The following is a 24,784-nucleotide window of genomic DNA, read 5'->3' on the forward strand; positions in this document are numbered from 1 at the left end:
GAGTGAGCTCATTAGAGAGCAGATGTCGCGGTGATATGCGCTCGTCTGATGCTCTCTGGTTATTTATTTGCCAAGGAAATTGCCGAACAGTGCCTAGGGGTTGAGCCACACAGTCTCAGGGGGCTTCTGGCAGACAGCTCAGAACGGGGTCTGGCAAGGGGCAACCATCTAGGCCTGGCTGCCATGCCGCCCTCACTGTCAGACGGAGGACTGCTGGTGCTTTGGAGGCAGGGAGTCTAAGAGATGGATACTCGAGAGAGTCTCTGAGGACGCTTGGGACCCTTTTGATCTTTTTCCCTGTTTTTGGAACTCATGCGTTCATTTGTTCATTTACTAAACATCTATTAAGCACCTCTGGTGTTCTCGGAGCTGTAGGGGGCCCGGGGGCGGTGCTCTGCTGTGTCGTCGCCATCATGGTATTAGCTCATCTCCATCTTGCATTTTTTTTTTATTGCTTTTTTTCTTTGTCTCTCTCTCTCTCTCTTTTTTTTTTTTTAGGGCAGCACCCACAGCATATGGAGGTGCCCAGGCTAGGGGTCAAATTGGAGCTGTTGCTGCCGGCCACAGCCACAGCCACTGCAGCACCAGATCCTTAGCCCACTGATCGAGGCCAGGGATCGAACCTGCATCTTCATGGGTGCTAGTCAAGTTCGTTAACCACTGAGCCACGATGGGAACTCCAGCGTATCTCCATCTTCACACTCAGTCCCTGAGCCCAAGTAAGTACTCACTACCCACAGCTAGCAGTCACACACCTTCCTTACTTCCAACACACCAGGCACCTTAGTCAGAGCATCTCATAATCCACCTGATGAAATCCTGGCAACCTTGAGCTCAGAATTCGAAGCCCCATAATTCAGCTGAGGATGTTAAAACAGATCTTGAAAATTCTGTCTGAAGTTGCAAATGCTAAGAACAGGCAGAATTAGGATGCCAGCTTAGCTGGCTACACAGCCCTGAGCTTAAGCCCGATGCTGCAGACCTGCCCTCGAGGTGCTGACACTCTCATGGCTGAAATGAACACACTCAAAGCATGAGAGCAAGGAAGGATAGACTTCCACATGGGCTGAAGCAGGAGACAGGCTTAGGAGGCTGTGCACCTGTGGCCAAGGGTGATGTGGTGAGAAGAGGCCATCGCAGTGGGGCAGGTACTATGGAGGAAGCCTTTGGAGGAGCATCCTAGACTAGATTCAGAGGGATCGATGTGTGCGGGTTGGTTGAAAGGAAGCAGAGAGGAAACTGAGGGAAATGCTATGAACAGGGCTCTGGGAGAGGATGGGCTCGATTCCTCAGGGGAACAAGAAAGCACCAGATCTGGAAAGCTGCACCCACAGGTGCCATGGGCGGTCAATGATGGTGGTTGCTAGGTGACGAGGAGGAAGATGGGGAGGTGGTCCTAAAGTTGGGGAGGGTGATGGGTGGGGGCTTCGGCGCTGGTCTAGGGCGAAAATGACAGTATGACAGTATGCAGAGGACAGTCTGAAGATGGAGACAGTTGGGATCAGGAGAGAAAGTTGCTAGAGGACCACAGGTCTTGACCCCCAGATGTGAGGAGGGCTGGGACCAGAGCTGGAAGAGTGAGGCGTGTAGGGCCCAGTGAAATCCGATATATGAAGGTGTGGGGGGAGGTGCAGCTACTTCTGAGCCTGGGAGAAAACCTAGACAAAGCCCCCTTTCCTCACTCTTCGACACTTAATTACTGAGTCTTTATCCTGGGCCATGCTCTGTGCTAGAAATTCCCATCCTCTGAGTTAGGACCTGACCAGTCAGGCCTCCTGAAACTCCTGGAACTCCTCTAACAGCTCATGAGAGGCCATCCATCCAGCCTTCGCTCCCCTTTGGTTTCTTTGGGCGCTCCAGCTGGATAGGGGTTTTCTCCTGGTTCGGATCCAGCTGCATCAAGCAGCTGCTGGATCCCACTCCAGAGGAGGCTTGACTTCCAGCAGGAGAGAAATGCTGACAGCATCAGCCCCTGGCCATCACAATACGCCTCCATCCATTAACCTGTTGGTGATGGCAATAGTTTTGGGGGGCACGGAAGAGAGGGCATAGCCTCCCCCGCATTTGGAAGGAGGGCACACTGCCCCCAGGGAATACAGTGGGAAGCAGGGCAAAGAGTGACTTGTCGAAGTCGTGGAAGAGGCAGGAGGGGAGTGTAGACGAGGAACCGGGGTCCTGATTCTGGGTCCGTGACTCTGTCCCCATACCACGTAGGGCCACTGCTTCATCTTTAGGAAACGGGCCCTGCCTCTCTTCAGCATCCTGCCGGCCCTGCCTCCGCTTCCTGCCCTTGATGGGTCCTCAGAGATGCTCTTCTCTCTGTGAGCCAGGCTGTGGTACCCCACTTCCCCTCCTGTGGCTTGCCCAAACCATATACAAGAAGCTGCTTTTATCTTCCTCCATAAAGTTGCTGGCTTTGTGGATCATGCCTGAGTTGAACCGGGCTTGGGGTTTCCTGGACAGTTCCTCCAGCTTCAGGCATCTGTGTGACAGTCTCTGGACCACAATGGCGGGATGCCCATCCTAGCTGGCATCCTGGGCACAGACTCCCCTAGGCCTGGTTCCCTGCCCTCTGTCCAGCGATGCACATTTTCTAGACTTCTCAGTTGGTCCAGGGCTAAGCCCTCTCTTTCCAGCCCTTGGGTGACCTTGTCAGGATCTGGGAGACCAATCTCTGGGTCGTATCCTCGAACCTCTCCTTCTGTGGCGCATAAGGTCGATGCTCCCCTTGGGGATGAGGGGAGATCACAGGGATCGATTCACTGCTTCATGGCAATCAATGTGATTACTGAAACTTACTGAACAGGTATTGAAACTTAACTATGACCCCTCACTCTGCTAAGTATTCTTCAGGCTTGGGACATGATCAGACTCCCACAATAAGAATACCAACCAAGAATAATCACTGTGGCTGAGTGGTTGATGAACCCTACTAGTATCCATGGGGATGCAGGTTCGATCCCTGGCCTCAGTCAGTGGGTTAAGCATCTGGCGTTGCCATGAGCTGTGGTGTAGGTCACAGATGCAGCTCGGATCCCGTGTTGCTGTGGCTGTAGTGTAGGCCGGCAGCTGCAGCTCCAATTCAACCCCTAGCTTGGGAACCTCCATAGGCTGAGGGTGCGGCCAAAAAAAAAAAAAAAAAAGGGAATAACAAACAAGTATTGTCATTAGCGTTAATGTTTTTCTTCTGGGGAAAGCAAAGTGCAACATTTTGGTAGGTTGTCCAAGGCCACCCAGTTCCTAAGGGCAGAGCTAGGATTCATGCTGTCTGCCCGTCGGCTCGCCCCTGGCCCCCTGCCTGCACACCGCCTCCCAGGAGCCAGTGCGCTCTGGTCTGAGACAGGGAACGAGCAGGTGTATCGGCAGGAAGTGGCAGACGAAGATCAACAGTCTCTTCTCTTTTTCCAGGAGCAGCAGCCGTCTGCCCAGGCTCCTTAGTGGCCAGAGGCACATGGGTAAAAGCCGTCCAAGATGTGGGGGTGTAGGCTACTCTAGGGTCACAGTCCAGCTGAGCCTCCAAGGTTCCGAACCACTAACTCTTTCAGGCCCTTCCCGCCAATGAGACTCTTGGGAAAGATGCAGCAAGATAGGCCGATTTTAAATATTTTGCATTTGAAATATGCTGGATTGAACCTTTTTCTGGTATTTCCTCCATATCAACCATAGTGTCTTTCCTTTTGATTCAGCATTTTTTTTCCTCCTGGAGTTGTATCCTGTTCTCTGAGTCACCACCCAGGCAGGTCCCCACCTTCTCTGATTTGGACCATGCAGGGCAAGAAGGCTTCGTGGCAACCTGACCTCATCATTCCGTGCTGTGTGTGTGAAGAGAGACCCAAGGGGCTAGAGTTCCACACCCCGGGGAGGGTGCGTGCGCACACAGGGCCTGTCTAATTAATTGCCGTTTACACCCTCTCAGGTCCCTCGGCATGCTCTTTGTCCAGGCTGGAATCAGGAAAATAAAACAAAACGCCCTCACTGTGCTCTTCTGGGGAAGGCTTAGACAGGGCGAAGGCAGAAGCTGAGGCTCTGCTGGCGTTTTCCAAGGCGTGGGATTCAAGGCACGGAGGCGGGTGCAGTGCGTGGCCGACTCCACTCTGCTGGCGGAACGGGCACCGCAGGCTCCTTGGGTCTGGGTTCCAGCTCCTCGCCTGCTGCCAAACTTCCCAGGGAGGACATCCCCAACCGTTTGGTCCCCTTGACACAAAATCAGGGAGAAATGTGCGCCATGAGGATGAATGAAGATGTTGGAGAGTAGTGGAGTGTTTCCATTCATTCATTTAGCCAACAGGTATTTATTGAGCACCTGCTAGGGGGCGTGTTTCCCAGGGTTGGGAGATGTAGGTGAGCACAAGAGATAAGGCCTTCTGCTCTGCGGAGCTTACCTTCCAGCCCTGGAGGTCAATGATAAGCATCAGAAAGGAATAAGCTGTATGGTTTGTGAGAAGGTGACAAGGAGAAGACGTGGGGAAAGCATGAGAAGAGCGGGTGGGGCATGATTTTAAGAATGAAAGCACTGGGGACCATTCATGTGACATTGTGAGTAAGTTGTGCTTCAGATGTCCTTGGTTTGGTATTATAGGAATATTGACAAATAAGTGAGCGCCTGGGGCCGAGGGAGCGGCCCTTGGCAGGGGAGAGACCTGCGGTCCCTGGGAGTCTGGCAGAAACCCAGCGGTCCTCCCGTCTACCACCCTGAGACCTGGGTTGCTCTTCCTCGGGGACGCAGAGGCCGTAAGGGTCCCCGCGTCCTAAGGAGAGCTGGCCCCCCACCAGCAAATGGCCAAGATACCCAGGCCTCACACCTGTGTCTGTTTTCCTGCTGCCACCATACCTTTCCAGTTCCCCCTCCTCCATCACTCGGCGGTAGAATTTGAAATGGAAGGTTCTCGAGGTTGTGTTTGAGTGGAGATGTGGCCTCATCTTCAGAGAGGGAGAGCGTGTGTGTTCGTGTTTGTGAGTGTGTCTGCAGGTCGAAAGGGCTCAACTACTGCAGCTTAGGTCCAGAGTTAGGGTTTTTTCCTTTTTTCTTTTTGTTTCTTTTTCGGTTTTTTTGTTTGTTTGTTTTACTCTTTAGGGCCGAGGCATATGGAAGTTCCCAGGCTATGGGACATATGGAAGTTCCCAGGCCATGGGTCTAAGAAGAGCTACTGCTGAGGCCTACACCACAGCCACAGCAATGTGGGATCCAAGCCACATCTGCGACCAACACCACTGGCAGCACTGGATCCCCATCCCGCTGAGTGAGGCCAGGGATCAAACCCACAGATACTGGTCAGATTCATTTCCGCTGTGTTGAAATGGGAACTCCCAGAGTTACTTTCTTAAGTCATTCATTCATTCATTCAACTGAGGCGCTAGACCGACTATGCACCTGATGCAGACAGACATGCTGCTGTGTGCTCATTCCCCCCTTCCCACCTGAGTGGCAAGATGCTGAGTGACAGTGACCAGGGTTGCACTATTTCGAGCCTTTGGGAACCAGCTGAATAAACCGCATAATTAAGATCCGAAAAGTTCATTATTTTTCCCTCCTGAGAGCCTCTGTGACTAGGTCCTCATTCCCCACCGGGCATCCTCAGTGCTATTCTGTTTCTGCCTCTGAGGGAGTCAGGTCAAGGCCAGGACACCTACAAGCACCAATGACGTGAGCTCTAGGCTCCTGAGGGGAGAAGCAGAGCCTGGGTCCCCTCGCCTCTGGGTTGGAGGTGCGAGCGTCCAGGTAGAGAATTGAGGGTGTCCTGGGACACTGGTCTCCAGGTTTCGTCAGCTCCCCTCGCCTCTCCAGGGCCAGCTGCGTGTCCCCGCCTGCCCGGTGAGACCCACTCTCATCTTCTCATACTGACCCGGAGGTCTGGCCGGTGTAGACCTTGACCAGGAAGGTTGGGGAGGATGTGAAAGGAGAGAAGGGGAATCGGGGGGGTGGGGAGCCTGCATCTTTAAGGATGAATAGCACTGTTTGCTCATTAGGGAGATTATTTCAAGCAAGACGGCAGCCAGAACGCTCTAGTGCAAGCATCTGCCTGCTACTGGGAGACGATATTTATTGTTCAATCCTTCAATGGATGTAAATAAACAGCCCGGCCCAGATAATGTTCCAATAAACAAACAAGCAGCTGCCAGGAGCTCCCTGGATGGCTGACCTTTGTGGAGGCCACCCTGCTGATGTTTTAATAGCAGTCTGCCTGGCAGCGCCAGCACTCACGGTGCCAAGGATGGAAGAGGTGGCAGTGGTGCCTGGTGGATGGGCTGGAGAGGAGGGGGGCCCATGCTACCTAGGATGACCCCGGGCTGGAGACTAGTGTCTGGGGAGACCTGCGTACCTGTGCCAGCTAAGCCGTGAAGGGGATGGCGCCCTGCAGGCCGGGCACTGTGACGGAGGGTCCCGCGGGGTCCAGGCAGGACTGCTGCTAGACTGTTATGTCCTGACATGACCTCGCCAGTTGTTGCTTTTCTCATCCTGTTGAGATGTCACTACCAATAAAAACTGTATGTATTGGAGATGGATGACTTGTTGGGATACACAGCTACATTGTGAAATAGCCACTGTGGTCAAGCTAATTAATGTGTCCATGGCTTCACGTCGTTACCGTGTTCTTTCTCTCTCCTGTGTGTGTGTGATAACACCACCCTCTTCACAAAGTTCAAGTGTACATTACTGCTCACATTGCTGTGCATTAGGTCTCCAGGACACACTCATCCTGCACATCTGAAACTTTGTGCCCATCGAGCTCCTCACCCTCCCCCGTTCCTGAAACCACCATTCTAAGCTCTGTTTCTGTAAGTTTGACGATTTTAGATTCCACACATAAATGAGATCACATAGTATTTGTCTGTCTGTTTCCACCTTCTTTCACTTAGCATGATGTCCTCCGGCTTCATCCATATTGTGTGTTGTATGTATATATCTATCTGTAAATGCAGTCTGTGTGTGTGTGTGTGTGTGTGTGTGTGTGTGTGTGTGTGTATAATACTATGTCAGATATACGTCTCATTTTCTTTATCCATGCTGCCGTCAACAGACATTCAGGGTGCTTCCAAGCCTTGGCTCTTGCAAATAACTCAGCAGTTGTTCAATATTGAAATTTGAATATTGAAATACTTCTCTGTGATTTGCAGTTAGCTGTGCCCCAGGCCCCTGAGCCCCCACACCATCAGGTCCCCCTTCGCCCCCAGTGGGCTTACCTGGTGTAGGTGGGAACCTCTAAGACCACCTGACCCCCACAGTGGCTCTTCTGGTTGGTTGGTCCTCCCCATCTAGCAGTTGTTTTGACGGTCACCCAGGATGCAGGCGGTCCCTGCCACCCAAGAGAGGCACCCAGAGTGCCTGAGGCCTGGGTGTGCTAAGAGTCAGCATGAGTATGTCCAAGGCGCCTGCTGAGAGCTGGCCCAGCTCAGCTTGGGCTCCCACAGCTGCACGTTTGACTTGCTTGGGCCCACGGGGACCACACAACTGGTTGGAGCTTCCAGCCTGTGAGCTCCAAAAAAGTGAAGAGGACACGGCACACTCGTTTTGCTATAAATCTAAGGTTCTGGTCAACACAGGGTGCTGTGCAGGGGAGGCAGTGGGCAGGATCTCAGCTGAGACCGAATAGAACTGAGGGGCCCAGTGGGTGCATAACGAAGCCATCCCCTTCTCTCTTCAACAGGTGAAAATTGGAGGAAAGAACATCAGAAATTGTCCATGTACATTTCATTAAGTCCAGAACATTTACTGAGCCCCCGTTCCCCTAGGAGGACGGTCACCAAGCCGACTTATTGTTATTAGCAGCGTCACTTGGTGAGGGCAGGGTCAGAACGCAAGGATGACAATAATCTGGACGTTAGAGATGAACTGCCAGGTGTGGTAGCCGCTGGCCACACAGGGCTGTTAGGCACCTGCAGTGTGGCTGCTCCAAGCTGAGTTCTGCTGTAAGTGTAGAATACACATTAGGTTTTAAAGACACAGTGTGCCAAAAGAAATAGACACTATCTCATGAAAAATTTTCACACTATATACACACTAACATGCTAATATTTGGGGGACATGGACTTAGTAAAAATAGATGATTGAAGTTAACTTTAGCTGTTTCTTCTTTAATATAATCACTACCCCCAAATTTTAAATGGCCCTCGTGGCCCACATTTGTGGCCAGCATTCTATTTTCATTGAATGAATGAATGAATGAATTTGGTGCTGTCCAGAAGAACATTCCATGGGGCCTAGGGCAAGGCTTCGGGTCTCAGAGAACATAGTGGGCCTCCCTCCTTGGCGTGGTGCTGCAGGAAAACGAGCACTTTTTCCCCCTTCTGACCCCCTTATTCATATTTTAGCTCTTACCCTCTTCTGCCAGCATAGCTTTATAAAATCTCTTGGGGCCACTAATTTTGCTACTTCAGATCAGTCTTCCTACTGACTTGATATTTTGCCTCTGAAGGAGGTGTTTGAATACATCTGATATTATCTACTATGTGTTTTGTTAATCAAATTCTCATGACTGGTGATGCCCTGCATTAGCCTTTTCTGGGAGTGAGGGGACTGTACCCGTGGCATATGGAAGTTCCAGCTAGGGGTCGAATTGGAGCTACAGCTGCCAGCCTACACCATTGTTGCCACAGCCACAGCCACAGCAACGTGGGATCCAAGCCAAGTCTGCATCGTACTCCACCGCTCATGGCAACACTGGATCCCCGACCCATTGAGCAAGGCCAGGGCTCATACCTGCATCCTCATGGGTACTGGTCGGTTTCGTTTCTGCTGTGCTACAATGGGAAGAAGGAAAAGAGGGCTTTGTACATGCCTCTGCTGTGGCACTTGTCACTTGGCCTTATTTATGTGAATTCTGAGCCCGTTATCAGACTGGCGTCCTGGAGGGCAGGGCTGGGGCTCACCATTCTTCTCTAGAAGCCACCTCTGAGCCTAGCAGTCCGTGTGCATCCCAGGAAAGCAGGGGGGGTGAGAAGTGTCAAGGGGTTAGAATGGGGTTTCCTCCTCAGTGTCAGCCTCAGGGAGGAACGTCTTCTGAACACCCAAATTTACCTAGGGGCTTCTTTGTATTTTCTACCTTAAAAAAAAAAAAAAAATCGGTGTCTACTTTCATTCTTTCTCGCTGCTTCAGTGATCCACAAGTATCATCTATGCTGTATAAAATCATCAATCTTGTTTGTTCTGTCACCTCCCCAGCTTCAGGGTGGCCCCTGTGATGGTGACTGAACCACAGCCACTGGCCGACGTGTCTCCTTTCATCTCACCTGTGTCCTTGTGGCCTGGGGCACACTTTCTTGGCTGTCCTCGAGTGGCAGGCGTCTGGTTGTTCTATCAGGGGTGGACTGAATGTGATTTTCTGTGTCCAGGTGAATTTGGCTGGGAGAGTGGCTTCTGTTTGCCTGTTTTTCCCTGGAATTTCATTTGAATGCTGCCTGGTATTTTGTTGGCCTTTCCGGCTGCCGCAGAATATTGGGGGCAGTAAATGGTGACACCAAGCTCTTTTTTTGATCCTGCCTCTTACCTTGATCTTACCTTGAGTCTGCTATCTGATCGGTAGAAGACGGGTTGTTTTCTTTAGAGAGAGTTGATCATATATTTAGGAAGTGCTTACTTTTCCCATCTTGAGTGAGGTGTAACTGACAAAAAGTATCTATATTTAAGGTATACAGCTTGATATTTTGATTTATGCATGTGGTGAAATAATCACTACAATCAGATAATTCACATACCCATCACCTCACATAGTTACTATTTTCATTTTTTGCATGTATATGTGGTCAGAACACTTGAAATCTGCCCTCTTAGCAAATTTCAAGTATACAGTATTGTATCGTTGTTATTTTTATAGTCACATTGTGGTACATGAGGTCTTTAGGACTTATTCATCTAATAACCTTATATCCCTTGACCAAAATCTCCCCCCTTTTCCCCTCCCGCTGGCCCCTGGAAACCACCATTCTACTCTCTGCTTCTAGGAGTTTGACTATTTTGGATTCCACATGTAAGCGAGATCATGCAGTACTTATCTTTCTGTGTTTGTCTTATTTCATTAGCATAATGTTCTCAGATTCATTCATGTTGTTGAAAATGGCAGGATTTCTTTCTTTTTTAAGGCTGAATTATATATATATCTCACTTTTTTTTTTATCCATTCATCCATCGATATTTAGGTTGTTTCCATATCTTGGCTATTGCGAATAGTGCTGCAATGGAGATGGGAATGCAGAAATCTTTTTGAGCTGCTGATTTTATTTCCTTGGGTTCCACACCCAGGCGTGGAATTGCTAGATCATACGGCAGTTCTACTTTTAATTGTTTGGAAAACCACCCTACTGTTTTCCTTCGTGGCAGTACCAATTTACATCCCACCAGTACCATACAAGGGGTCCCTTTTCTCCATACGCTCACCAACATTTGTCGGTAACTACCTACGGAGCACAAACCATGTTTTGGGTACTGTGCCAGGCCTTGGGGCTACAGCACTGGATGCAAGAGGCATGGACTCTGCCACCAGTAGACTTGAAGTTGGGGGTCTATTTGCCCACCTATAGCCCCTCTCCCACTCTCTGCCCCACACAGGGTGTGCTGTCTTTCTGTAGTTCCTTGTCGTCATTGGTCTTCTTGCTGTTCTGAAGAGCTTAGAATCAGCTGCAGATGTTCCTGCTCCTACCTCCAGACCATTTATAAAAAATGTTAAATAAGACTAGTCCTAACACTAGTGCCTGGGGAGTCCTCCTGTTCCCACTTCATGCAGAAGTGTGTCTTTTTCTGTCTCCAAGCTGGCTCTCTGTCCATGGCCAAACTGCCCAAAGTCCCATGGAGACTCATTATTTTTAATACCTTTTCATGTAGAGCCTTGTCAAAAAGCTTCTTGGCAAATTTAAATAGCGGCAAGCTCTGAGCTCGGGATCAGACCTGGGTTCTAGTCCTGTCATTGGTTTATCACGCAACTTTCGACGAGGCACTGAACAGCTCCTATCTCAGCTTTTTCATTGGTAAAGTGAGAATCATCACGCTGGCAGTCAACATCGTAAAAATTTTACAGCCATCAGATGAGACAATGTTATTTAACAATAACATTCTCAGCAAGGTATAAAACAAAAATATAAGGGATCGTTATTTTGAAAATTTACAACAGCATCTTTTTCATTCATATGCATGATTCTTTCCCAGAAGGACTCGGTAGATAGAGACATGGTTCCTCCAGGCTCCCGGGGTGGTGCTTGTTTAACATTAACTACTTTCACTCCTTGAAGAGATGCAGGTTTCTATAACCAGTAGGACCTGGCTCAGCAGGCACCGATGTAGTAAGTACACTGAAGAGCGGACGCTGGAAGTGGTCAGACCCCGGTAAGGGTCAAGACCATGCCGATCGCTAGATGTGTGACCATGAACAAGGTATTACACCTCTCTGTGCCTCGCCTGTAAATGGGATAATATTAAGGAGTTATCGGATTTAAATTAGAAGGCAAATACATGTAGAATGTCTAGCATCACACCTGTCACATAGCAGCTGCTCAGTGTCACACAGCAGCCACTCAATCACTAATAGTTCTTGTGGCTGTTGTTTGTGTGATGGTCTGAGAGCCAGAGGCTGGTCCAGCCTACCTCAACATTATGACTGTCCATCATACAGCACATCCCACCACGAGCTCCTTCTGTCTTGTGTGAGATTCTTTCAGCAGGTGGATGAATGGATGCTTTCCTTTCTGTTTTCTGGAACAAGTGGTGGATTGGGGTGGGATGGGGTGATCATTTACTGATTCAGTTACTGATTTCCCGCCCTGGTGGAGTGGGCAGGATAGGGGCCTTCACCCCATCCTGCCTCCCCGGCCGGGGTAAACATACCCTGTCGGTGCTCCCTGGTCCACTCCTCTGTCCCTGCCCACTTTGCCAAGTTTCCTTTGAGGTCCACCTGCATCCAGCACATCACTTCATCCTAAAGAGCAGGGACATTGGAGCCAAATGATCAAGGTGAATATCCAGGCAGTGAATGCAGTTTCCCCTGGGGACCAGACCATAGGGCACTGATTGGGGTCTGTCTTCTAGGATTCCCCAGGGGTGCCTGCTCCAGCCAGCGGCCTTAAGGGACTGGAAACCAGCCAGGCTGCATGGTGTCACTCTCATGCTGCTGCTCCAGGGGTGATTCACAGCTGGGGATGAAGCCCAGCTGGGCTGGGGGCCAAGGCCATCACCGCGCGGTCAGACTTGGGTGGTAATCCCAATTGGTTTTTGCATGAGCTGCCGTTTCATTCTGATTAAGGAGGGCCCTGGCCAGGGTGGACATCTGGTGGCTTGGGGGTGGGGACAGAAGGAGGAGGGCTATTGGAATCCAAGGCATTTTGATTTTCAAGGCTAAACATATCTCCTTTTAATTCCTTTTGTTGCTGTTGTTGTTTTCCGGAGCTTAATGGAAAATCCACAAAGAAGAGTTTGAACTTCATTGATTTATTTCTTCATTTTTAAAATAACCGTTTGTCAAGCTCAAGGGTTTCAGCTTCAGAATCAGGAATGGCTGCTTGCACACACCGACTCAGCCCCCCACCCCACCCCCCACCTTTCGGTGGCACCCCCAAGGGGTAGCCATGAAACCCATCAAGGAACACGGTCCCCTCGTGCAACGAGTGGTTGGAAAGACATGGATTTCAGAGTCAGCTGGATTCTCATTCTGTCTACAGATTTTATAGCGCAGGCCTCTTGTTTAATGTACTGCATCCCATTTTCCTCATCTGTCTCTCAGTCTATCAGTTAGGGCTTTTGATGTTGCAGAAATCCCTTTTATTGCTTTAACAACAAGGAAATATCCTGAATACCTAGAAACTCCCGACACGTAGCAGATTTCGGGGTTATTTTGATTCCTTGGCTCAGGGACATCACCAGTGACCAACGTTTTTCCATCTCTGTGGCTCCAGCTCCCCTCCCCCACCTCACCCCCTATGACATGAAGGCTGCCTACAGTTCTTAGAGCTACCTGTTTCTCTGGGTCTGCTTTCTCTCCATCGCTCTCCATCTCAAGAAAGTGAGATTAAACTGATTGGCTTTCTGCCTGTGGAAGACCACCCCAGGAAGCAGAGGGTAGGTCCAATCCCACCCAAAAGGTGAGAGAGGGTGGAATGAGTGCTGGAGGGGCTGTGCCAGCCAGGACAAATGACTCGAAACCCATAGGATTGAGAGGGCTATGGCAATAAGCAATTATGTGCAAAATTATCTCCTAGTATCTGACATCTAGGAAGGGCTGCAAAACCATGCTGAAGAGGAGGGCCAGCAAACAGGCTGGCACAAACCTAAAATCAAACATAGAAGTCACAAACTCCCCTGGTGTCAGAGTGTGGTGAGTTCAACAGAAACAAGGGGCAGCAGACTTCCCGGATAAAGTCATGTCATTAGTGTGGCCTCCCTGGGAGTTCCCGCTGTGGAGCGGGGGAAACAAATCCCACTAGTGTGTATGAGGATTCGGGTTTGATCCCTGGCCTCACTCAGTGGGTTAAGGGTCTGGCATTGCCCTGAGCTGTGGTGTGGGTCGCAGACACGGCTCAGATCCGGCGTTGCTGTGGCTGTGGTGGAGGCCGACAGCTAAAGCTCCAATTCGACCCCTAGCCTGGGAACCTCCATATGCCACAGGTACAGCCTAAAAAAAGAAAAAAAAAAAAAAAAAAAAAACAGTTTCCCTTCTATAACTGAGTTCCTCTGAATCACTCTGCTATTCTCCCTGATCTCATAAATATGAAAATTAAAAATGAGTATATAATAGGAATATTTGGTATATGTCTTTTTTCCCCTTAGTTTTGATATTAAAATCGCTAAAATGACACTGCAGTATCTTACAGACATTCATACCACTGACATCCAATCAGGGCTGGCGATCCCCTGGCTGTGCCTCCTCCCGTCTCCCTCTGGCGTTGTCCTCACTCTCCACCCTTGGTAATGTTTGCGCCTGACTTGGATGGACGGTGTTATTAGCATTGCGCCGTGCTCGTGGCAAATCTAGCTCAGACTCGTGATGAGCCAACCCCCAGGGCCAGACAAGCATCACGTGGGCCTGGGAAGGCGCCGTCTCTTCTAGATACGTCCTCAGTCTTGGGGCGTGTGGACTAAAGTCTTTGCCGATTGTCTCCACATTGTCCGGGCAGTTCTATGAAGGAAGGACTGATAAATGGCCCAGGGACGACCTAGGCTGCTAAGTGTCCTTGGAAGACTGAGAATAACTCATGCCCCAGACACCTTTTCCTGAAATACCCACCTCCCCTTCCCCTGGGGACGTGAATCGAAATTCTAGGAGGTTTGAGGACCCTACGACCATGCCAAAATCGGAGACATAAGCCCGTGGGTTGGGTTAATGGTCAGAACAAGCCCACTTGGTGTGAAATTTCTGGGGTTGGATCCTGGACAAGTCCCCCCAAGGTGCAGCAGCCTTACTGGGCTGCGGTTTCAGAGAATCAGCCCGCATCCTCACATCCAGATGCGTTTCTGCTGACAAACATGTAAGATCACATGGCCTTGCTCTTACAAGACGATGCTCTGACCTGAGGCTTATCCACTTACCCCCTGCTCCTGATCCCGATGCCTCTCCACGACATCAGCCCCGTCCTCCTCTCCTAAGGTGTACAAGCAAGGCCTCAAAGCCGCCAGCCTGAGACACCGTGGGTCAGGAGAAGAACACCACATTCTCAGCGCAGCCAGCTTTGGTCTCCCCACCGTGCCCCTTTGCCATCCCCACAGTGGGCATGTCCCACCCCTGCTCCTTTGGGCCTGGCGTCTGGGCTCCGTGGCAGCAGAGCTTGCTGCCTCTCCCTTGCCCACCGCGAGGGCTCTGGGCTGAAGCGGGACTGCGGGCAGAGCACCGTCTGAACTCACCCTGGCTCTCTTCTTCCTCTTCTCTACAGATCCGAGTAGACGGGCCCAGGGGCAACGCCCTGCAGTATGAGACGGTGCAGGTGGTGGAGCCCGGCCCAGTCCTCCGGGACATGGCCTTCTCCAAGGACCACGAGCAGCTCTACATCATGTCGGAAAGGCAGGTAAGGCTCCCCAAGTTCTGCTGCACCTTCGTCTTGCAGCCGAAGACTGGCCGGTGGCTCCGGAAACCTACGGGAGGCCGGCCGCAGAGAAGGCATGTGATTTATTTGGCTCCGTGTGCATCCTTCCCAATTTGCTGCCTGGGAACGGAGGCTGAGCCCGCTGAAACGGGGAATGAAACATTGCAAAGAGCAAAAGGTCTGTGAGCCGAGAACAAATCCACTAACTTCAGATGACAGTGTGTCTAGTGTGGGGCCAGCAGTTGCTCTTTTGAAGAAACGTGGTACAGATGCCCATGGCCCAGATTTCCTTACGCCCCGTGTAATCTACCAAGATCACCTGCCCGGACCCTGGACGTCTATGGTGGGAAAGGATTTGTTGCCTAAAAAACTTAGTTGAAGGAAGAGTCAGATGGATGGAAATCCAGAAAACAGGGTCGGAGTTCCCACTGTGGCTCGGCAGTAATGAACCCGACTAGTATCCATGAGGACGCAGGTGTGATCCCTGGGCTCATTCAATGGGTTAAGGATCTGGGGTTGCCGTGAACTGTGGTGTAGGTCACATACATGGCTCGGATCCCATGTTGCTGTGGCTGTGGTATAGCCAATGGCTATAGCTCCGATTTGACCCCTAGCCTGGGACCCTCCATATGCCGTGGGTGCAGCCTAAAAAAAAAAAAAAAAAAAAAAAGATAAGACAACAGGGTCCACATGCGTGAGGTGAGAAGCTGTAGCGTGTGTCCTGAGAATTCACGTGTGCTCTAACATGGGACCCCCAGCAAATCCCACGAGGCGACGGCAGCCAGAACCCAGACGGTGGCTGTGGGGATTGCTGTGAGCCGATGTGAAGTAGGAGGTAGCAAGGTTGCGTTTGCTTCTGGAACTCGGCTGAGAACTAAGTTCTTCGGGGGCTCCTAAGTTCAGACCAGGACTTGTGTTTGCAACAGGCAAAGGAAAACATTTCACCTTGGAAATGTCATACATTTAAAATGTTTTTGTTTTTGTTTAGAGTTTTAGGGCCACACATGCAGCATAAGGAAGTTTCCAGGCTAGGGGTCGAATCAGAGCTGCAACTGCCAGCCTTTGCCACAGCCACTGCAATGCCAGATCCAAGCCACATCTTCAACCTACCCCACAGCTCACAGCAACGCCAGATCCTTAACCCCCTGACTGAGGCCCCGGTTCGAACCTTCATCCTCATGGATGCTAGTTGGGTTCGTAAACCCTCTGAGCTACAACAGGAACTCTCTAATTTTTTCAGTTTTGTTGAAGTATCGTAGATTTACAAGGTTGAGATCATTGCTACTGTACCGCAGGGTGACTCGGTCATACATGTACATGTGTCCGTTCTCCTTAAGATTCTTTTTTTAAAATGTTTTTTATTTTGTCCATGATAGTTGGTTTACAGTGTTGTCAATTTTCTACTGTACAGCAGGGTGACCCAGTCGCACATACACATATACATTCTTTTTCTCAGGTTCTTGTCCTACATAGATGATCACAGAATATTGGGTAGCGTTCTCTCCATATATTTAAGGGTATTTTGTGGGGTGCCCTAATTCACAGCCTGCAAGACACACCCCACCCCAGGCGTGGCTTAGCACTGCCATACCTCTGCCCCTGTCCGTCAGCTCTGTGAAGGACGGGTCATTCTGGAAGCTGTCCCTCCAGCCCATGAATATGTATACGTTCGCTCTGAGCAGCCAAGGCAGATTCCCTGGTCTTATTCATCTTCATTAGCGTGGCCTGAACTCCCCAGAGGACCTTGCTGACAGAGTCTGGATTGTTCCGCCTGTCCCCCTCTCTGCATAGTGGGGGAGATAAATACCACATTATGCCACCCACAGGGCTTGTGCATTATGTCTTGGCAGCCTGCAGCAGCCCCACCCTCCCCAGAGCTTGATGACATCTTCTCGTGGGGTGGGACCCCCCATTCGGCCACACTGGGACTCATTGTGGTACCCCCGTCGAGGCTGCCATACTTGGGAACGGCCTGCTGTGGGGCCGAGAGGGGGGCATTTATGCCGGGAGTCAGGACTGGAATGAAGCAGCTCCTGTGCCTTCATTTCTTATTCCTTTGCAGGGGGGCCCCCCTCTCCCCGCTCCCTCCGCCCACCTCCAAGGCCCTAGAGGCTGAGGGGAAGCAGCTTTCCTTAGTGGAACGCATCCTTTGGAGAAGACCCCTCCACAGGCATTGCAGGTTTCAAGATTTCTTAAGAGACCTGAAAGCCAGAATTTCTGAAGCTGGGACTTTCCAAAGAGGAAAGTATCAAAGCTCCGGGGAGCCCCCTCTAACAGCTGAGCTGGGATTCTGAGCACCTTGACCTCAGTGTCCCACCTCCCTGAGAGCATCAGTGGTCAGGACCTGCTCCGGTGTGGCAGTGGGCATGCTGGGAGCGCTGGATTGCAGGCCCATGGGGGTCGAGAGGGAGGCAGGAGGGGATAGAGTCAGGGCCTTCACCCACTGTGGGGCTGCTCCTCACAGAGGAGGGGTGGCCGGCCCCCCAAGTCACAGTGCCAGGCCCCGACATCTGGGCGAGCAAGGGCATCCACTGGGATGCCGGTTATTTGTGGGGAGTGTTGATATGGCATGTTGGGTAAGCGAACAGGCCTCAGTGTCGGGGTATCTGAGCACGAACCTCGGTTCTACCACTTACTAAGTGAGATCTTGGGACGCTCCTAACCTGTTTAAGATTCTTTGGTCTCAAGTGGCCCATGGAGTTTATCATAAAATCCAGCAGTGTTGTTCCGAGGCTCCAGTGACCTAATGCTTGTAATTGGCATGACCAAAGCCTGGCACAGACCAAGGGCTTGATAAATGGAGGCTCCTAGGCTTATGACGTTGCGACAGGAGTGTCTGGAACTGGCTGCGTGTGGAGTGGGGCAGGTGGTGGCATCAAGATTCTGGGTGACCTATCTGGGTGGCGTTCAGGAGTCCAGGTCAAGGCTGAAGCAGGCTCCTTAGGGATCCGGTCCCAGTGGAGAGCTAATCAAAACCCCACAGCCTGCCATTCTGCCTGGGCAAGAGCTGGCTGGTAAATATATGTGGAGATACCAGACCCAGGACCAGCCCCTGCCATCCTCCCGTCTGCTGGTGGCTCAGTCCCAGCCAAGACAGATCCGAACACTTTGCAGGCGGAGACTTCAGGCCGAGGGTCCACGCTCAGCAATGATGTTGGCTCTGCCTGAAAGGCGCTGCACCTTCTCAGCTGGCTAATGTTTTCTTCTCCCTTAAAGGGAGCTCTTCCTTCCACCTCTGTGGTGGCTCTTCTCAGTCCAAGTTGTGATGACTTTCTTGTCTTGTCCTCCAGTTAGACTGTCATCAGCCCTGTGTCTTCTTTGCCCGCCTCAACCTCACCTTAAAGCCCTTGGTCATCATTTGATGCGTGAATGAATGCATCCCCCGTGTCTTCACGGAACCAGAATTGGAATCGGAAAGGCTGATACACACGATGTATTGCTTCTCTTAATTTCCCAAGTCCGAACTCACATAATTAAAAGATTACAAAAAGAAAGTGTTCCCCCAACGTCAGGCATCTGTTCGGCACCGCCGTGACATTCGCCCTGTCCTGAACTGTTTTTTGCTTTGTGTTTTCATATATGTAAACTCGCTGGTTACCCTTAAAGAGCCCACTTTGCCTCTCTTATTCATACTACCATACACATGATGTGCTGGTCATGTGTCATAGCCCTAGGTGTGATATTGTGATTTATAATAAGAATAAATGTTTGGCCTTCGTCCTCGGTTCTGGCACAGAACGACCACAATCCTAGGAAGGTCCTGAGTCATAAGAGCCATGGGAGCTATGGTACAATTATTGGCCAGCTGAGTAATGCTCTAGGTGGGATATTGTTTCTGTTGGTGTGGCTGTGTGAGTTCCTCTCTGTTTCTCATCCAGCAGGCTTGCTTCCCATGTACACTTTTTCGCAGAGTGGCTGAGGGCGCCCTGCTAGGTATCAGTGTCATTTCATCAGGGTCTGCCTGTGTCTTGCAGCGCCGGATTATGTTTCTGTCTTTTCCTTTCCTCTGCATGGCTCTGGACATCTCCCCTAGGGAGTGTGTGTGTGTGTGTGTACACACATGCATGCGTGCGTGTTAGCACGCACATACACTCTCACATGCCTTCCCCTGTGTCTGTCTCTGTCTGTGTCTCCATCCGTTCCTTGCTTGGTTCGCATCTGCGTGTGTGTATGTGGTGTGTATTTACTACAACTGCAGTTCTCCCAAGGGAAGGTTTATACGCACTGAAACCAGTGTGATAAAAACCTGCCAAACTGATGGGAGGGAAGTGAGAGGAAATGTCAGCGAGGCAGACAGATGAGATGATGCGGCAGAGCCTGGGCCGTCCTCAGGTGCCCTGGAGCGACCCCCTATGGGGGGTAGGAGAAGCAGCTGTTCCTCCCACAAGGCCAGTCTCTTCTTTGAGAGGCCCCAGAGCACGTGGCGGCTTTCTCAGTGACTTTCAGCATCCCTGCATCCCACGCAGCAGCTCCCCCCTGCCTAGGAGCCAGAGGCCTTAAACACGAATTCCTGCTTTGGAGATAGACTTGCCATTGCGTCTGGGCCAAAGCCATCTCTCCTGCGCTGTATGTTGAAGTGGGTCAGCTCCCAGTTACCTGGGGATGTCATAGCTTACGTGCCCTGCATGAGCTAGTGGCACTCTAGTCTCAACTGTGAACCAGGACACAGGTCTCTCCCAGGCCTGTGGTGGGCATTACCGAGGAAAGTGGGGCCAGGCAGCGGCAGCTCTGCTTGGCTCTCCAGCCTAATCCGGCAGCGAAGTAACGAGGGCCCTTTTACTGTATAAGGAATCACCCAAGCCCAATTCATTCATTCACGCAACAGATATTCACTAAGCACCTACTGTGTGTCAATCACCAGCCGAGGCACTGGGGTTTCAACAGTGAAGAAACATAAATATCTCAGCTTTCGGAGCTTGCAGTTTCAGCAAGAGGAAGCAGCCAAGAAGAGCAGTCTGCTCAATAAGTCCTGTAGGAGGTTAGCTGGTGATAAATGCTATGGAGCCAGTAGTGGGGGACTGGGAAAACTGGTCTGGGTGAAAGGGAGTTCCTATTGTGGCTTAGTGGGTTAAGAACCCGACATTGTGTGCATGAGGATCCCTGGCCTCGCTCAGTGGGTTAAGGATCTGGTGTTGCCCTGAGCTGTGGTGTAGGTCGCTGACATGGCTGGGATCTGGCGTGGCTGTGGCTGTGGCATAGGCCAGTGGCGATGGCTCTGATTTGACCCCTAACCTATGCCACAGGTGCAGCCTTTGAAGGAAGGAAGAGAAAGAAAGAGAAAAGGCTTGAAATTTTGAACAGAGCGGTCAAAGGGAAGAGGCATGTTCCTTGTCCCTTGTATTCTTTGCAAGCTCTTTGCCTGGGGTTGTGAAATTGAGACGTGGCTAAGTCTGCATGGTGGGTAGGAGGGATTAGTGAGAGGATGCTTTGAGAGTGATTTGTACCACGTTGTGAGTTTCAGGGGAATCACAATTCAGGAGAAGGTGGTATTGGGGTTCAAGGCAGACAGGCTCACGTGCCTGGGAACTTGGACTCCTCCCTAGATGGTGCCTCTGCCAAGGACCCTCCATATGATAAGGGGACAGAGATTTTTCCTCTGTGCCTCAGCGTCCCTCCCTGCCCTGCCTGCCTCCCAGGATGTTCCGAGTTTAGCCAGGGTCAGGTCTGACCATCTCAGAGATCCGTGGGCACAGGTCTCATTTGAGTTGCAGTCGTGGAGATGGTTCCTGCTGCCCAAGGGTTTGGGCTCCCGTAGGAACAATTCTACCCCCTTGTCACTGGGTCCCCAAGCACCTGTCGTTCCTGCAGCCCCTGCAGCCTGCAGCCCAGCTGTCTGTTCCAGTTTCCATCCGGATGGCTGACACTGTGACAAGCCCACTTGGACATTTGCTCTCGGCACCAGACGGGGCTGTTTCTGATAGCTCCTGGGAGAGGGGACTTGAAGCGAAGGCCTGAGAGTGAATGACAGCACACAAGCCACCTCAGGCATTCGCAAAGAGAGAAAAGCTGTTGCCGCGCTTCACCCAATTTCACCTAGGCGGGAGCCTTCCCATGTGCCTGGAGCTGATCCTGAAGGTTCCTGGGTGTCAGGACAGAGGCGTTCCCCTTCCCCTTCCTCCTCACAGAGGCAGGTCGTCCCCAGGAGGGACTCGGATAGGGGAAAAGAGGTCCTGCTCCAGTTTCCTACACACTTTCGTGCTGGGACCTGGTTCTCCATAGCGTCAAAGACCTAAGAGCTCGGAAAGTCCTCAAGGCGTATCAGGCCCAATTCTCTCCTGCTCTCTTTTACCCGCTGCGACTGATGAGCAGACTGAAGCTCAGAGAGGTAACTGGCTTGTCCAGAGTCACACAGCAGGTTGGCAGAGGAGCCAAGTCAGAACTGGCTTGGCTCCTACTGCAAGGTCTGCTCCAGACTCTTTTCCAGCGAGGACCGTGGGACCGAGCGATGCGCTTCATCTCTGCGTCTTCCCAGCAGGACAGTCTGTACCGCAATCCTCCGCCACAAAAACGAGCCTTAGGCATGGAAAGGACTTGATGGGGGTGGGGTGGGCTGGGCTGAACGGGGTGACAAGAATTCAGAATTGCCCCACTGCCCCATGAAGGAGGGCCCTTTGCTTGTTCTTCCTAAGTTCCAGCCTGATGCAAGTTGGGACAAGAGCCCCCTTCTGTCCTAGAACATCTTGGGGTACATGGGACTCCAGGCATAGCCAGGATACCCCATAAAGGGAATAGGCAGAGAGGCACCCCACCACCCCCACACGCCTCCAACAGACTTCTAAGGGTCACTCATAGAGGCACCATTCTAACATCTGAATGGGGTCGAGTTCAGAGCCTCCTGAAGAGGAAAAAAAAAGTGACAGTGGCCTGACTTTTCTCAGACGATCATGGGAGTGACTGGGAGGCAGAAATGTGAGTAGAATGGAGACTACAGGATGGTCATTAATAGGCCGTGAACTTGGGATTTCATCTCGGCCCTTGGCGCTCACCAGCTCTGACTCCCAGAGCAAGTCACTCAGGCAGTTGAGGCTTTGGTTTCTTCATGTGGAAAATGCAAATGCTGATAACCTGTGCTCAGGGCTTTTAGGATTGAAGGCAGTGCATGCAAAGGACCCTGTGCAGGCGGCATCATCATTACTATCTCACTACCACCTCTCTTAGGGAGTGATTGCTGCCGGGGTAGGGATGCCTGGACAAACCACTGTTTGTTAGGGGGCTAAGGGCCAGTTCAGCTCTGGCCTCCAGCTCCCCAGGATTCCCTGGCACCCCCAGTCCATTTCAAGATCCCCCAGAAAAGGCTGAGTGTTCACACCTGTTAGTGCCGAGTCCAGGAGACTGAGGGCTGGACCCCGGTCAGACAGAGCTGTGGGCCCCTCTGCAGGGCTTGGTGGGGTTTCTTTGTAGCTCTTCTTCCGCTCTGGGGAAGGAAGTTAGTTTAGGCTTGAGGTTATCACAGACTGGGCACCTGAATAGCTTCTGGCTCCCCACCTGTCAGGACTTCCAGGGCAAACAGGAAAATGGCTTGTTCTTCTCTGTGCCCTGAACAAGAGAAGAAAAGCTCGTACGTAAAGGCAGGGTGGGGTCGGGGGAAGAGCGGGAGGAAAGACAGAAAATCCAAGGGCCAGGTGATTAGGGAAACATCTAGGCAGCTTTCTGACCCTGAGTCCACTGAGCCTCTGTCTCCCACAGTTGCCCTGGCAGTCAGATCTCCTCTCCACTGGGTGCCAGGGTCTCGCAATACTTTCATGGCACTTGAAGTACCTGTATAAAGACAACCACCTGTAACAGTGCACATGGAAGCCCACGCGGAGACTCCACAGGGCGGGCAGAGAGGGCAGGGGTGGGAGGGTTGTGTCTCTGCTACCTTTCAGGCCCCTCCCAAGAGTGTTTATTAAGTGCGCACTGTATGGCCAGCACAGGGCGGGGCACTGTGCAGAATGGATAAGAGCAGAGGAAGGCAGTTCTGGAAGCTGGAGGAGTGAGGTGGGTACAAACTCCAGTCTAAAGATAGTGAAAAGAGAGTGGGATTATCCTGGAACCCCAACCTCCTTGTGCAGTTAAGGCAAATGCTGGTCCAAAGGGCACACTCTCCTCGTGGGTTGGGGTTCATATCACCAGGACTCTGGTCTAGAGGCCAGAGCTCTTGGGGTGCTTCCCAAGACAAGCCTCAACTCTGTGCGCTTCCCATCCCCTTACACAGGGTGGGTGTGGACAGAAGCTAAACTCCTACAATCCCAGCCCTCTCCCCTTCCTTCAGGGATGGCATCTGAACGGAAGTGGTTAAGTTCCATGGGCTGTCTTGTGCTTGAGGTTGTGCAGAAAAGGACAAATCCTGGATGCTTAAGTAAATTGTGTACTCAGTTTGAATATTGATGAGATGTTTTCAACAGTAAATAGATGTGTGTTAATTTGTGCCATTGTTCAGGATGACTGGTTGGTATGAGTGATGTCACATGACTTTGCTAAACACAATATAGGTATAAAAGTAGAAATTACAAATGGCAGAATTATATCTGATCTGAGTCTCTTAAGTGCATCTCAGATATTACGTGTAGGCAATGGAGACATGAATTTGAAACTGACTCAGAGAGAATGTGATCATTACAAGGGAGTACATGCTGGTGGAGGGGGAGACTGGATATTTAAAGAAAGTTGTGCAAAATAATGAAGGAGTGGAGAAGCAGGTATAGAAATAGGTGTATCCTCCTCGAAAAGGACTCAGAGCTGGTGCTGAAGGCATCAATATCTGCTGGGTGACTTGAGGGGGTTCACAGCATGAGCTGAAACCACCAGCCCTGGCTTCTGGTCTTGGCTCTGCCACTTTCAACCTATAGGACTTGGAGCAAATTATTTAATCTCTGAGTACTTAAGTTTTCTCAACAGTAACATGGGGATAGGCTGGTGCTGACTGCCTGAACGGTTACAATGAGTAAGTTAGAAAATGTATATACAATTCTTAGTGTAGTGCCCGGCACTTAACAAGGGCTCAACGACTCTTAGCGTTCATCTTTATTATTTTTAGTATGCTGGTCTATTAAAGGGTGCCTATATTTTATTGAAAAAAAAATCCACCTACAATAGTTTTACTTCCATCATTCATGCACTCACTCTTGTCTCCTCCAGCACCCGGCAGGCCGTTATTTGGGGCCAAGAGCAAACCCAGGCGGCTCCCACAGTCCACACTCCCCACTCAGCGACTCCTTCCAGCCTGAGTCCAAGGTCACTGAGGCTGTCCTAATGGACTGTTTGTGCTCAATTCGCTCCCTTGAGATACCTCCATTGGGAGGCAGTCACCACGAACACCTGTAGGTACCTTCGGGGTTGAAGGAGAGACCCCCTCAAGGAAAACCCCACTCCTTTGCAGCCCCCTTTAAACCCCAGGACGTAGCGATGCATGTTCACTTTCATTAAGGTGGGGACGTCTCTGGACACGAAAAGCACACATGTGAAGTGTGACGTGTACCCGAGACCGCCCACGTGTCCCTTGCTGCCTCCACAGCACTTTAAAAAAAAGTTGTTGGAGTGCAGTTGATTTACACTGTTGTGTTCGTTTCAGGTGTACAGCAAAGTGTTTCAGTTATATGTACACATATTCTCTCTTTTTCAGATTCTTTTCCCTTAGAGGTTATTGTGGAATATCGAGTAGAGTTCCCTGTGCTCTGCCGTAGGTCCTTGTCGGTTATCTGTTTTACGTAGAACAGAGTATGTACGTTAATCCCAAGCCCCTAATTTATCCCTCCCTCTCCCTGCGTTTCCCCTTTGGTAACCATAAATTTGTTTTTGAAATCTA

At 51.0% G+C, this 24,784-nt stretch overlaps 1 protein-coding gene across 5 annotated transcripts in view; it reads left to right on the forward strand.

Annotated features, from left to right (window-relative positions):
- Positions 1-24,784, forward strand: part of PLXNA4 (plexin A4) — a 502,572-nt gene that overhangs the window by 321,072 nt on the left and 156,716 nt on the right. For all 5 annotated transcript variants that reach the window (XM_021078941.1, XM_021078938.1, XM_021078940.1 and 2 more), the window contains one exon: positions 14,848-14,979. In XM_021078941.1, coding sequence (XP_020934600.1) covers positions 14,848-14,979 — 132 coding nt within the window. The remainder of the gene's footprint in view (positions 1-14,847; positions 14,980-24,784) is intronic.

This window comes from Sus scrofa, chromosome 18 (assembly GCF_000003025.6).
Source record: "Sus scrofa isolate TJ Tabasco breed Duroc chromosome 18, Sscrofa11.1, whole genome shotgun sequence".
NCBI classification, from domain to species: domain Eukaryota; kingdom Metazoa; phylum Chordata; class Mammalia; order Artiodactyla; family Suidae; genus Sus; species Sus scrofa.